Source organism: Cyclopterus lumpus, chromosome 4 (genome assembly GCF_009769545.1).
Source record: "Cyclopterus lumpus isolate fCycLum1 chromosome 4, fCycLum1.pri, whole genome shotgun sequence".
Classification (NCBI taxonomy): Eukaryota; Metazoa; Chordata; class Actinopteri; order Perciformes; family Cyclopteridae; genus Cyclopterus; species Cyclopterus lumpus.
In genome coordinates this window covers 16,555,073-16,570,026 of record NC_046969.1, presented here as the reverse complement: position 1 = coordinate 16,570,026, position 14,954 = coordinate 16,555,073, and the positions used below count along the sequence as shown (strand labels likewise).

At 41.1% G+C, this 14,954-nt stretch overlaps 1 protein-coding gene across 4 annotated transcripts in view; it reads right to left on the bottom strand.

Annotated features, from left to right (window-relative positions):
• Positions 1-14,954, bottom strand: part of LOC117729277 (arf-GAP with coiled-coil, ANK repeat and PH domain-containing protein 2-like) — a 47,727-nt gene that overhangs the window by 23,075 nt on the left and 9,698 nt on the right. For all 4 annotated transcript variants that reach the window (XR_004609351.1, XM_034530215.1, XM_034530213.1 and 1 more), the window contains exons 2-8: positions 10,678-10,735; positions 9,021-9,140; positions 8,248-8,301; positions 6,046-6,104; positions 3,742-3,925; positions 883-927; positions 706-801 (exon numbers count right to left, since the gene is read on the bottom strand). Coding sequence is in view for 3 of the 4 variants with exons in the window: in XM_034530215.1 (XP_034386106.1) it covers positions 706-801; positions 883-927; positions 3,742-3,925; positions 6,046-6,104; positions 8,248-8,301; positions 9,021-9,140; positions 10,678-10,735 (616 nt within the window). In the remaining variant the exon portion in view is untranslated. The remainder of the gene's footprint in view (positions 1-705; positions 802-882; positions 928-3,741; positions 3,926-6,045; positions 6,105-8,247; positions 8,302-9,020; positions 9,141-10,677; positions 10,736-14,954) is intronic.

Below are 14,954 nucleotides of genomic sequence, written 5' to 3'. Positions count from 1 at the left end.
GCAACTTAATTATATATTATTTTATTATTTAAATAGTTGATTTAAAAATTAATAAATCAACAAAACAAAATTGCTTCAGAAATGATTTAACCATTTTGGATAATACGAAATATTGAATAAGAACATTACAATTTTTACATTATCACTCATTATCATTTATATATTTAAAAATGTAATGACTGTAAAGTTGGAGATAAAATGAAAAGTTCCTTTTTTATCAAATTGTGTGTGTGTGTCTGTGTCTGTGTGTGTGTGTGTCTGTGTCTGTGTGTGTGTGTGTGTGTGTGTGTGTGTCTGTCTGTGTCTGTCTGTCTGTCTGTGTGTGTGTGTGTGTGTGTGTTTCTCTGTGTCTGTGTCTGTGTGTGTGTGTGTGTGTGTGTGTGTGTGTGTGTGTGTCTGTGTCTGTGTTTCTCTGTGTCTGTGTGTGTGTGTGTGTGTGTGTGTCTGTGTCTGTGTTTCTCTGTGTCTGTGTCTGTGTGTGTGTGTGTGTGTGTGTGTGTGTGTGTGTGTGTGTGTGTGTGTGTGTGTGTGTGTGTGTGTGTGTGTGTGTGTGTGTGTGTGCCATGTTATCTGGGAGTTGTTTCAGAGTTCAGATTTGCAGTCACAGACTTGAGAGAGAAAACAGAACACTGTATAGCTGCTGCTGCTGAAGCTTTTCGTTGAGGTGACTATCAAACATCTGAATTCAGAGATGCATCGCCGTACCTGTCCTCCAAGCTGTTTCATCAGAGGTTGTAGTTCACTGAAGAGGTCATAGCCTTGATGGAAGAACGTCAGGTGGGCGTACATGAAGGACAACATCTGTGGAGAAGACAGTGAATATTCAGAGAGCAAGTAGGGCTGCTGCACAGATCATTTCATGTGAAAGAAAATTTTACTTACTGATTTCAGGATTTCCGATCTTCTCTTTGATTGTAGCACATTGATCTGTAATGACCAAAACAAACAGTGAGAAGTAGGAAGAGAAAACTAAACTAAACTAAATCTACAGTGGCAATATCTGAGATATATTTGAGAAGAAAAAAGGACAAAAGAACTTAAGACAGAAGGGGAAAAGAGGTAAGATGCTGGGGATGAAACAAAAATAACTTCTTAAGAAGAGAACAAATGAAAAAGTAGACAAGCGTGAAATTAGTAGAACTGAAGCAGAAACCCCCCCCCCCCAAGCATTACTGGACAGCAGTTCTTCCTCACAACACCAGGAGGAGCTCCGTGTCTCATGTTCAACTCAGGAATACTGTTGTAGCCTGTCTCATCTATATTGCCCTGCTGAATTCATTGTAGCCTCCTGTTTCTGTTTCTGTGCATGCATGTGACTTGCGTGTGTGCGAGGCAGACTCTTCATCTACAGCCTAATCTACACTGTGCTGCTCATCTGGTCTGGAAAGAGTTGAGATATTTTAACAGGTTATAAATACAGTAATGCTCGCTGGCGAGGCAGCTTCTGAATGAATTGTAACATTCAGCCTCATGCATCGACCAGGGTCCAATGGTTTTCCTTTATTGTGGTCATGAGAACAGGGACATCAAAAATGTGATTTCACTGAAGAATATACATTTAAATCCCTGTTGTGGCTGTACGTTTTGAGTCCCTTTTCCTTAGTAACACCAACCACACATTGTGTTTATACACAGATGGAACTCACACCCAGGGGAGGAAGCTTATTTTTCCATCTACTAACCACGGGGACTGATGCACCTTTTACAAGCCCGCTCCTTCTCTCGATTACAGTCAATTAGTAGTTTTGAATGGAGTGGCACCTATGAGCGATGGTTGCTTAACTGGCAAAGTGTATCATGGTGTCAACTAATTGCCTCCATAATTTATGAGCATTATGTTGGTAATTAGTTGGTAAATTGTGGTAAATGGATTTAGGCTTAAGTATTCACTATGGAGGCTGGGGGAATTTCAGGTTTGTTAAGTTTAGCAGCAAAACAACTCCTATTTATCTCTACAAACTGTACTTCTGCTTTTCTGTGTTATGTGAGTATTTAAATGTTAGATAATGAGTTGTATGTCAGCGTAGACAAGCTACGTCTGCATGAAGTGAGATGTCTGGATTATCTGTTTTACTTTATGATGTGTTTTTCACATCATTCATCACATTTACATGTTTTTTTTTCTTGGCTTGACCAACATTCAATAAAGCAAACCCAAAGTTTAAAGTTAATTTGATGGTCTAGTTCTACGTGGCACAGCAGGGTAAAAGCGAAACGCTACATTCTTAAAATGTCATGAATGCAAGTCTGGCTTACAACCTCTCACATATATTTTTCTCTCCCTCTACCATCTTGAATGTCACTGTAAACTGTGCTCTATATAATTAAGCAAAAACGCCACAAAAACAATTTAAAAAGAACAAAAAATAAAGTTAGAAACCGTCTCAAACGTTTCCTACAACCAAAGCTGCAGAAGTTAGCAACATTTTAAAAAGTGCTGACAGCACTACTCGAATGTGAAACTTTAAAAGGAGACCCATTTATTTCAGCTGTGCTGGGTTCATAGATTTCTTATAAGCAGACTAAAAGGCAAGATATATAAAAAGAAAAGAAAAAGAAAACTGAACTAATTTCTCACAGCCAGGCTTCATTTTATGAGAGCGTGATTATGCAGTGGGGCAGTGGAACAGACTTCCAGACCTATTTTGAAACCTGCTTTGTGGTTTCTTTTCAAAAATCTAATTTTGGAGCAAACTGAGCCCTTAACGCATTGTCTGCTTCTTTGGAGTCAGATTCAATAACAAGGCTGGCAGCTGCTTCATCACAAAGCATGAAGCATCCATCGGTGCTTCTGTGGCCACGAGGAGGGAGCGAGGACTCAACTGTATTCAATGATACATCTGTTTGGCTTTGACAGAATAAAACATATCTACTAGATGTTAACAGATTCAAGCACAAGAAGGAGGAACATATTTGGAGAAAAGGAGATATGTAGCGTTTGATTTAAAAACAAGATTTAAATTCTTGAAAGTCAGTTTACAGATGATTCAACCTCTGAAAATGTAAATCAGCAGTTTTTCTTACAATGTTTAATTTTTAGGAGCGTTCTTCAAGTACTGTGAGACCTGAGAGGTTTTTATGATTCATTAACGACATTTTCAATTGGTTTCTTATATAAGTTCTGCTGCTGCTGCTATCTTCCTCATCTACTTGTTCTATAATTATCTTACCTAAACATATGAATCATTTCTCCACCGTAGCGCTTCATCAAACATGATGGCTCATTGATCACAAGAACGTTTCATACTTAGGGTTCTATCACTTTTTCTACCTTCTTCTTCCTTTTTGCCAAACCGACTTTGATGTGGTAAACTGGAACATGGCATGTGGATGACTTTGGGTATTTCACTTTAAATGTAACTGAATCAAACACAGCTGCTGTTCACTCCTCTTTATGCCACATCAGCATATTTTAAAAGCTGCATGTCAACAATCTGATAATGTATCAATTTATGAGCTGTAAAATGTGGATTCAGGCTTGACATGAAATACATTAAATGAGTTGAAATACACTGGATCAGGCTTTTCTATAATTTCTCTATCATATAATGGTGGTGTGACGTCACTTTGGCCGTGCGGGTAGTTGCAACCCTTGTCGATGCGGTAAGCATCGACCACGCTAAAGACTTCTGACCTTTTTCTCCGAACAACCAAAACGAAATCTGTTGCTATGTTGAGTTGTGTTCATTAGCTGCCACTTAAAGAGTGTTACAATTTAAATCCCCAAATGAGTTGCTGTACCTGTAAAACGTAGTCGAGGACGATGTGTCGGAAGCACTTGCGTGTGGCAGTGAGGATGTTGGTGGCCTCCTCCACCTCATGCTGCTTGTTGCGGGGAGCCTGGGCGTTCTTGATCAGGGCCCCCTCCTTCTCCTCACTCACTTTGTCAAAATGCTTCTTGGCTTCTTTGAATTTACGGATGTCACTGACAAAGGAAGGGAGGGGACAGAGGTTTATTAAGACAAACCAAGTCAACTGCATGTATTTTACAAGTATTTATTAGCATGAAGGAAAGAGCAAATGGGGAAATCAAATTTAGGATAATAATCTGTTGTTACTTTAATCTAAGATACTATTTGATTCGTTTAGATTTGAGAATAAAGGTTTTACAAATTAGTTTTTGTTACTGTTGATCTATAATCTGGAGTGGAAATATACTCTAAATTACTACCACAAATATTGCTGCCACAAATATTTAAAGTATTAAAATGAATACCCAAGGTCAAAAAAGAAGTCTCTTTGTCAACAATGTTGTGAGGGGAAATGTCAAATGTTAAAGGAAGCAAAGTTATCTCTGAAGCAACACAACCATGGTCAGGCAACAGGAACACGCAAAGGTTAAAGGTGATTTCATGAATCTTGGTCAGGGAGAAATCCAAGAAAGTAAAAAAATATATATTACTTTGTAAAAGTACTGGATTCAGGTTGTGTGTCTCCGCAAATAAGAGTTAAAACACTTGTCTTGAGTAGGAGGACAAAGTGCTCAAACTCCACGGCCCACATTTGTTCTTTGGTGAGATTAGTGTTTGAGTGGAGGAAGGTAGTGAGTAATAATGATGTTTCCCAGCCTTTTCTGAGAAGCATGGGTGATGCTGATTTGAATGTTAAGCCCTTGTGTGCCAGGAGGGAAAGCTGCTAATCCTTCTGATGAAATAAAACAGAAGGCCCCAATGCTTCCTACAAGCAGTCTGGAATTCAGTGCTGTATTAGGAGGCTTTAAACCGGGAGATATGAATAGAAAATATTGTCAAGTATACTAAGAACTTAGTCCTTACATGCGCTGTCTGGATCCTCAGCCAGTGTCTACTTTATATTCATAATATTAAAAAGAGGGCTTTTTGAGTTCAATATTTACACGCTACACTTTTCGTCCAGCATGGATATGAAGTACAAGTAAGTTCACCTCAAATATGTCCAGTGTTCCTCTATAAGTAGATCTGGATACAATCACGAGTAAAAATCTAAATGTGCTGTAGCTTATTCTCAAACAGAGATGAACCAAAAAGTTAAATTAGGCCATCCATCCATCCATCCATTTTCAATACCGCTTATCCTCATTAGGGTCGCGGGGCGCTGGAGCCTATCCCAGCTGACATAGGGCGAAGGCAGGGGACACCCTGGACAGGCCGCCAGTCCATCGAGGGCACATGTAGGGACATACAACCATTCACTCTCACATTCACACCTATGGGACATTTAGAGATCAATTAACCTGCAGCATGTCTTTGGACTGTGGGAGGAAGCCGGAGAGCCCGGAGAGAACCCACGCTGCCACGGGGAGAACATGCAGTGGTTCCCAAACTTTTTCTGTCAAGACCCCCTTTGATGATATAGGAACATTGGACGACGCCCCCCCCCCCCCCCCCCCCCCCCGCAACCCGACCCCAATTTTTTCGCTGTGTGTCTCTCTCTCCCTCGCTCGTTCGCGCTCTCTCGCGCTCTCGCTCTCGCTCTCGCTCTCGCTCTCGCTCTCGCTCTCGCTCTCGCTCTCGCTCTCGCTCTCGCTCTCGCTCTCGCTCTCGCTCTCGCTCTCGCTCTCGCTCTCGCTCTCGCTCTCGCTCTCGCTCTCGCTCTCGCTCTCGCTCTCGCTCTCGCTCTCGCTCTCGCTCTCGCTCTCGCTCTCGCTCTCGCTCTCGCTCTCGCTCTCGCTCTCGCTCTCGCTCTCGCTCTCGCTCTCGCTCTCGCTCTCGCTCTCGCTCTCGCTCTCGCTCTCGCTCTCGCTCTCGCTCTCGCTCTCGCTCTCGCTCTCGCTCTCGCTCTCGCTGGTTTTGCCACAGTCGGTCTGTGACATGAGCCGCTCTGGTGGTGTGGTTGGAACACAGTGCATGTCACGTCGGTTATTTTATATTGTTTTACCGGTGTATGTGTGCGTCTGTGTGTGTGGATTGGTGATGAAGCCGCGACCCCCCTGTAGTACCACCGCGCCCCCCCTAGGGGTCGCGACCCCCACTTTGGGAACCACTGAATTAGGCCATTCTTCAAAAGCACAGATTGCCCAGAGACAAAACCAGCTTCTTTATCCACCTATATTAAATTAATACTCACTCTTTGACAAATGTTTGAAGCTGGGTCTTGATTGATCTCTGGGCCTGATCAAATAATATCTGTGAAGAAAGAGGGAAAGAAAGAACGATTCAGACATTTAACATTCCTAAAGGCACTTCTCTAAGAAAGCGGCAGAAAGCTGATCCATGTATTCACTTTCCAGGCCATGGGATGTTTTGCAAGTCAGCAATTGGCACCTCTGATTCTGAGGATTTGTGTTAGCATCTCAGGGTGCATTTAGAAAGCTAACCTTGTTTACACAAACAAGTGGACTCTGTAAACTCCACTCAGAAAGAAACACAGGAAATTACGTGATTTGCTTATTTTATATATTGATTCACACTCTCATTAACCTGCATGCTTCTTCGAAAATGAGCAACCAAGCAAAAGGCCGAACAAACACTTAAATCTCTAAATAGGGCTTCAGTGTGATTTCATGGCCAGACAAGACAATATGAGCAGTGTAGCTGGAAGAGGCTACCAGTGACAAACAGATTGAGTACTGTGTTTGAGTGGGTCATGTGCTGAAAGATCGCTGAGTGGCAAAAAGCTATCTGACAGTCAGCTGACATGACCACAATTTCCACTGTTGAGTCACAGGCCTGCACTGTGGCTCCTGGAGGCTTTTAGGGGTCTAGTTGAGGAAGCCGATTAATGGGTTTGGTGAGGAAAGACTCAGCTGATGAATCATGGGAGAGTTCGCACTGCAGCATTTTGAGATACTAGTTAAGAAGACACACAGTATCTCATTTTGATCTGGAAGGTGGAACTTAGACTGTCCGTCGAACTCAGTTCAACCAAACCTGAACAAAATGAGCCAAAACCTCCCATTGAAATGATACCGATGTAATGATGTAATGAAATGTGAGATTTAGTCCCCATTCTACTGCTTTACAAAAAGTGTTATTGTAGTTGCAATAAAAGCAGCTGTAATAGTAATCAATAATGGAATGGCGGCTTCATTAATGTTATCAGTTACAGTGGTAAAGTATAAATGTCTTCCATAAATAAAGCCTTTTAATTGCTGTCGGACTGTTCATCATTCGCATTTAACAAATCATTTTAGGGATGCATATTTAGCGCAGGTGTTCCGTTCCCATCCACGACCACAATGATCGTAAAGGTTAAATTCCCAGTAGCAAATCCCCCGGCTGCATTTGTTCTAACAAACATGTCACAGACGGTGTGATGCTGGATGGGAACTCACTCTGAACATGTTATGCAGAGCTAACAGAAACACGACATGACAGCGGAGATCAAGCAATACAACTTTACTGTAGAACAAAAGCCTCAAGCTCGCCCTGTGCCTCCTTTCTGTGTTCAAGGGAGTCTTAATGAGAGAACATTTCTCAATGGCACTTTCATTCCTACCAGAGACTGAGGACGCTAACAAAGGGACTCTGGGAAAAACAGCTAATCAGATCTGTCCTGTAGGGCTCCTTGCAGAGTTTGGTCCATATCTAGTAGTTGGAAGTTGCATTAGATGATCATGTAAAGCCAAGAGAATACTTGTATTACTGAGCATTGGCTGAACAACAGGAAGAACCACTCTATCTCCAGGATGCCAACCACATTGTAAACGATTGACCAAGTGCCTTTCGCCATTAGCATTCCTCTGCTCCACACAAAGTGGTATTGGTAGTTGCAGCTGTAAAATTATCAAGTAGGGAGGTGCAGAGTAGGATGCCAACCACATTGTAAAAGATTTTTTACCTCAGTAACGCATGATTTATTCCAACAGATACCACAACATGGGAGGCAGGGAATTAATTGTATGAGACAGGAAAACCCTCTCTCTTTACCATGGACTTTATATGCTTTGGGTATTTTCTTGACAACAAATCCCAAAGCTATGTTGACATTTAACAACAGATTCAAGAATAAAGAGTGTTTTAGGCATCCAACCCAAAAGGTTTCCCTTTAGCCACTTTGTATAGAGGACAATGTCGGCACATTTTTTTTTTTATACTTATATGAAATCCAACCTGACTGCTGCGCGTTATAGCAACTTTCTTCTAATTCTGAATAGCCCCATGAAAGCAGTTGAAAGGTAATGTATTGCTCAAGCTTTATAAAGTATTTCTTGTACACGTTCCTCTCAAACCAGTGGCCATCATCTCACAGATCTCTGTCTGTCTATCAGTCTACTGCTGTCCTTCCCAGAAGCAAATAATAATGTTTCACATGGCAGCGAAAGCATACCGTGTGATAGTTGATCATCTCCTGCAGGCTCTCGGCAAATTTTGTGAGACTGGACTGTGGAGAGAAAAGAGGACAGAGAGAGAACATCCCCATATATTATTATAACAATAACACACAAACAAAGCCAACAAATAAAACAAGACTAGTATTAAAACAAAATAAGGTGCAATACTCTACTGCATGCTACATCGGACACAAACTCTTCTGTCAGACAGGTATGGCTGAACAGAAACGGAGGTCTTTTTGGAGACACAATAACACACTGGGAAATAATTATTTTGGCCAAGTTACTCCCTTTAAATACATGCAGTGGCTGAACTTCAAACCCAAAGGAGAGCCACTGAGGGAAATAGACAAAGGAAGAGAGGAAGTGCTTGCCTCGCAAAATTCATGTGAGCAAACAAAACATCTGACCCCGACAAGACCCAGTGGACAGTGCAAGGTTTCACCAGGCCTCTTTTTTTTTAAAATTTAGATATAATCTGGCGATGTCAAGGAAGGATGAATATACGTTACGAGACAAGAAGGAAGTGTACGCTAACAAAAAGGAAGTACAGTCCTCTTTATATCTGGGAACTAGGAATAAGTCAGCCATGGTGTTACAGTATGCTGATTTTAACTATACTACTAATAACTTAACATCATATCAAATATCTAATAATTGCTTGTTTCTATAAAGGCCAAAAACAAAACAAAACAAAGGAGAACTAAATAGAAATAGAACTAATGTTGGTGACTTTCTATGATTCAGATATAGCCAGTTATGTGTTTACCTCGATGACCTCATCTTTGGTGGACTGCTGGGCTAGCTCCCGGATCCCGTTGACAAACTGCTTGTTGGCTGCATTGTAGGCTTTTCCTGCATCTATCATCCCAATACACAACTTCACCAACTAGAGAGAGAGACAGACAACAATGCAAATGCTTAGGGGTAAAAGGAGATTAAGAGAAACTTTAAGAAATGCAGTAATAGACAGAAGTGGAGAGAAGATGATACAACTTGAGTGAAGAGAAACTAGAACCATGCTGGTCATTTCTTCAGGACTATCTCTCTAATTAACAACATATGACTTTTGTGTTAAAAATGGATTCAGAAATTATACATTTGCTGTAATGTGTTGCTGCAGAGCAAAAGGCCAACTGCTTAGTCAGTTTCTTTGTAATTAACAGGCACTTCTTTCCCCTCTGACTCATTGGGGGCAAAGATAATTCCAGGTTACGTAAACTCACAACAAATCCTGGCCGTTCTCCATCCCCTCCTACACAGGAGCTGAGACAGCCTGAATGTGCCTTTGCAGCAAAGGCAACAATGCTAATTGTAAGATAATTAAGCCTACATTTTAAGCAGTTTCCTAGATTACTGAGTTATTAATACATAAAAAGCTGATAGAATACAAAATGCTTGTTTCTACTTCAGGAAAACCTTATTTAAACAATTGACATTGATTTGCACAGACACACACACACACTAGCACGCACACACACACAAGCACACACTAGCACACACACAAACACCCACTCTAGCAGATCCTTCCTGTCCAATGCAAGAGGGGAAGTGAGTCACAGAGGTGGGGTGAGGAGCAGGGTGGGACTGTAAGACTTGAAGTCCAGCAACAATGAACTGGGATCTTCCAAGGTCGCGGTCTCAACCTCAGCTAGTGAACATACTCACATCTATTGGTTCGGTATCAGGGCAGGACACAACTTCTGATTAAAAGCAGTTTGTTTAGTTTATAAATTTAGTCTAGTTAACTTGAGCAGAATGACTGAGATAAACTGTGACGCAGCTCACTAGGAGAAAAATATATAAACTGAACCGGCAAAAGGAGACAATGGGGTTCCCGTGTGAAAGTTAGCTTCTAATTAAAAAAGTCAGGCATATAAAAAAGAAGCTAAAAACTATTCTGGAATTAGGGTTCATCATATATAGTTGCTTTGACACCACCTGAAACCAAAACACTCTAACCTTGTTTTACCACCATGTTTGGACCAAAAACAACACAAACCACATGGCAAAATGTTTCCATTCTCTGGTCATGGCCACAACAGATTCAGTCCCCATTTTTATGATTTTGATAAACAAAATGTAAATTGTTAGAAAACAAAAGATGATTAAAGGCTCATAAAGTGAACTAATCAGACACAGGTAACCCGCCACTTGGCTGCAAGTTGACGTTAATTTCCCACCGTGTTGGCAATGAATGGAGCTGTGATCTGCTTCAGTATAACAGGAACATCAGAATCAGAAACACCCCCTCTACAGTGTAAAGGGGGTGTTTCTTCATATACTACACACCCATATATTTAATTAGAGTGAAAGCGAGGTGCACAGTGTCTATATTAGTCTTATTTAAAGGCCGGGGGAAATCCTGGGGTTGCACCTTAGAACAAATGAAAAACTAAGCAATGTTTATCATGGGCGGTACTCACTTTGTCGAGCTTGGATTCCAACTCACACACATCCCCCTCCACTTCCTCTATGGTAGCTCTGTGGGGAAAGAAAAAAAGCATTTGAAAACAGTGTTACAATTACTCAATACTGTCAACTTCACTGACAGAGGCATTCATATTCTGGATGACAAATGGAAGATAAAAGACACTGCAAGGGAATTCTTATGTAAAGAACATAAACTCGCTCTGTTCCACTTTGGTTTACAGTCCTACGTTATTTTCACGTTAACCATCTGTCCTGCGATCACTATATACAGACCATAGACTCTATATCAGAGGTGGACAGTCACCATGACATCATCCATTGGTTTGGGGACTACTGTTTTGAAGCCCAGAGCTCGGCATTCATCAGCTATGTTTTTGGTTGTCAGACATTTTGTTATTTTTTTAATGCACCAAAACGGTGGCATGTATCTTGTATGAACTTAAAACACACTGCGAAAGTGTTACTGTTGTAAGACGAAAACATGGACAACTCCTAAACCAGTCCACGATAGTGACCTGTCAATCCTAAAATAGCCACGCCCTGAAGCACCCTGCTTTATCGTCTATTTTACTCTAAATGAGACCATATTTTACTAAATGAACATTTCGCTGTATTGAAGAAGAATTGAAACGTCATTTTCTCAAAGACTTACGAGACTATACAATCAGAGGGGTCACCCCTGCTTGCCATTTGAAAATATGCAAGTTCAAGGCACTTTGGCATTTTTCAGCCCCGGCGGTTTCTGCCTAATTAATGAAGTAAGCCTCTTTTAGAAAATAAAAATATCAACTTATTTCACAAATTACGGTGTTTCATGTTCCACATTCACTAATAATACAATCTAGGCCTGGCAGTGGCCTACTTCACAGTGATTACATTACAGCTTGTTACAGCACCAGATCTATGTGATCATGCTCTTTGATTAAGGGAAAAAATTAGCTTTACTGATATATGCAATATCAACATCTTAGCCATTTAAAAACAAGGGGGACTTCAAGTTAAATGTAACAATTCAATTTCACCAAAAAGCCAATTTTCTACAAGTATAGCCTCTGAACACTGCAATACATGATATTATGCACTTCTATGGTGTACTGATACAACCCTGTGCAGAAACACACACCATTAGAGGCAGCCAAACAGAGCTGCCATTTTGGGTAATGCTGCAGGGCTGGAGTCAGGTCTGGCAGTCTGCCTCTTAAAATGTGACGAAGCCCAGCTTGGTTCTCCACAGGATCAACAGCCCACGAGCAAGTGAGTGCCACGACGGGGGAAGAAGAAACTATCATCACACGCCTGGTTAATTAATCAGCGCTCATTTTTGATAATACTGGTGTGACCTTCATCCAGTGTAGGAAAGGTAGCCTCTGATTAGTGGCTCTAGTACTCTGCATAGTAAATAATGTAACACTAATAATGTGAAGAAGAGGTGTTTTGACTTTACGCTACCCAAAGATACACCAGCAGAAAAGGATGCTGGCTGTGCTTGAACTCAGGTGTGTCTAATCATTACACCACAAGGGCAGTTTGGGTCCAACACCCGAGCCACTATTTATGTTGACAGCTTCAGCCACATTAAAGTTATGTGTTAATTTTCCGTCAGAAAAAGGCACAATTGCAAGATTAACAGAGAGCCAGAGAAGAAAAAAAACTGAATGTATGACAGTACTACTTTTGCATGGTGTTTATTTGGTCTTACGTCATGAGTTATGTCAGGGGTGTCAAACCTGCGGCTCGAGTACCACAACCGGCACGCCAAAGGGTTCAATCTGGCCCACTGGACTTTGCAAAGTTTCCAAAGTGTCAAAATGGCAGATTCCCTACTTTTTCAATAAAAATGCACTGCTATTTCTATTTGTCCAGAGCAATAGGCCCGATTCTGCTATTACAGATCACACACGGATGTGAGTATGTGAGTGTCAGTTTTCAAGGAAACCAGTTCCTATTTCTTCCCAGAGTTAAATTGGGAGTCAGTGTTATGGCATGTTCATAGCACCTTTCAGTGCTCAAGAACTACTATTCTGTGCCACAATCAGACTCGTCACAACGAAAAATACAAGAACTTGCAAAGACAACTGAGAACACAGGAGGTATGGGAATTGTTGGCCAATGGTTATACTGGTCTAGCCAACTTGAAATCAAATTGGGCTGTATGTGGCCCGTGAACTAAAAACGTGGACACCCCTGAGTTATATCCTATAGCGAAGCTGTGGTGCTTAGATGATGCAGTTTCATTTTAGCAGAAATAATCTACAGAAAAGGAAAGTTTATTCCACAATGGGAACACTGGAATGCTTTCTACTGGTGCAGTTGGAGCACTGTCATGTTTCTGTTCAATTCTTGTAAAACTGATCATCTAGACTTCAGGTTTATTATGCATTTGCCCTCAGTGTATGTGTGTTGCGTGTGTCAGCATTGGATTAACAGAGAAACCCTGCAGTAGCAGCGGGTGGCATTCCCCAAACCCCCTCCAGCTGTTTGTTATTTTGTATAGTGTCACACTGACAGCTGCCAACATCTGGTCACTGTCAGGGAAAAACTAGAGGCTGACTGAGGCTGAGTGCTTTCAATAAGAGGTACTGTAATCAAGGACTCCTGTGTACATGTACATAATATGTTTTTATTGGTATAAGCATAATTGTGTAACAGGCTCTGTGACAGGCTCTATAGTGTATGAGGATTTGGCATGTTCTTAAATGTATTAACATTAATACACTGGGTAATTTGCTGGTATAAATGCAGTAGTGACAGTAAGTACAAGCTGCAATCCTTGGTTTTGCCAATATTACCAGAGGACGAGCCAAAGCATTCACAGAGCAGCATGTCCCAGATGTGTCTTCCCTGGAAGATTTGGCTGTGATCTCAAGAAACCCCATAAGGGGATAATTGCAAAAGAAGGATGTGTAGGGATAACTGATATTTATTTTGCCACTGCAAAATATCTTGAATAATCAATCAATTCACATGCAATTATCAATTTATTTTAAAAATACATGCTGTAAACAGATTCTGTAAGATTTTAAGTTCAGGAATACCCTTTATTCTCTCAACAACGCTTTTTGCTTTGACCTTATTTGCTCAGGTATAGCTACTCAGGGGCAAACAACAAGACACATTTGGAGGGCAGCTCCCAGATCTGAATGTGTAAAACTCAGTGAATTGAAGGCAGGTACCCCTCAGTCATCTATCCCTGGAAAAACAACCTAATCATTTAGAAAGCTTGGCCTTGGAAATCTAATCTAAATCCTATGTTAGTCACTCACTCTTTGGCTTTCTATGCAACCACGAGAACATGACTATTTCCTCCTAATCTCGAAACTTGAGCCTGCAGGGTGAACTTGTGAAAGTGCTGACAGAGGATAAGAAAAGGAGGGGCCCTGGCCAAATGGAAATCTGGGCCATTGGCTCACAGCTCTGACCTTGGAGCATGTCCACCCTGAGTCTGGATAATAAGCAGCAGAAGAAAGCTTGAGAGAACGAGACACAGACTTTTAATACTAATACAGACACACGTCTTTTTCACTTGAAAATATGTGGTTGTAATACAGACTCTGAGAAAACATGACACTCTTACACAACAAAAACACATGTAAATTCCAGATCTACGGTGCAAATCACGTATACACAGTACATATTATGAAGGGAAAGAATAAAAGCATAGCAAATTCTTAGAAACACCAGCAGTCCGCTTGGAAAGTCAACTGATATTGATATACAGGCTGCTGATCAACACTCTTTCTATAGCTGGCCTCTGCTTGGCTGAGTAGTTGGTTTTAGTGATTTGTTCCCACTTAAGTGAACGGTGTTCATCATGAACCAGATGAAGTTTCAAAGAACAATGGTGGTATCGCATGGACTTCATCCACGACTGTGTGAACATGGAGAAAGTGGGGCAATTTTCTTTATGGCTAGAGTATGTCAATAGTTTATTATACCTAGCTTTCAGGCATATGGCAGTTATGTGAACACCAAAGTACAGAGATAACACCGCTGCAACTGCATATTTAACTGTCACACAATGTCCTTCAGTCACTGGAAGGACTGAAGGACATTTAAAAATGAAATCACATGGTTTAAATCTCTTAATCGCAAACTCTTAACATATTATAATGGAGAGTAAACTACATAATAGGGTAGCTATGAGAGGAGTGCAAATAAATAATATGGAGGTACAATTGTGAGGATACATCTTTGTTGATACAACAGAAAAAGTGCAGTTTTTCCTGATTCGATGTGAGGTCCTGGGACAGGGATGTCGTATGTGTACAGA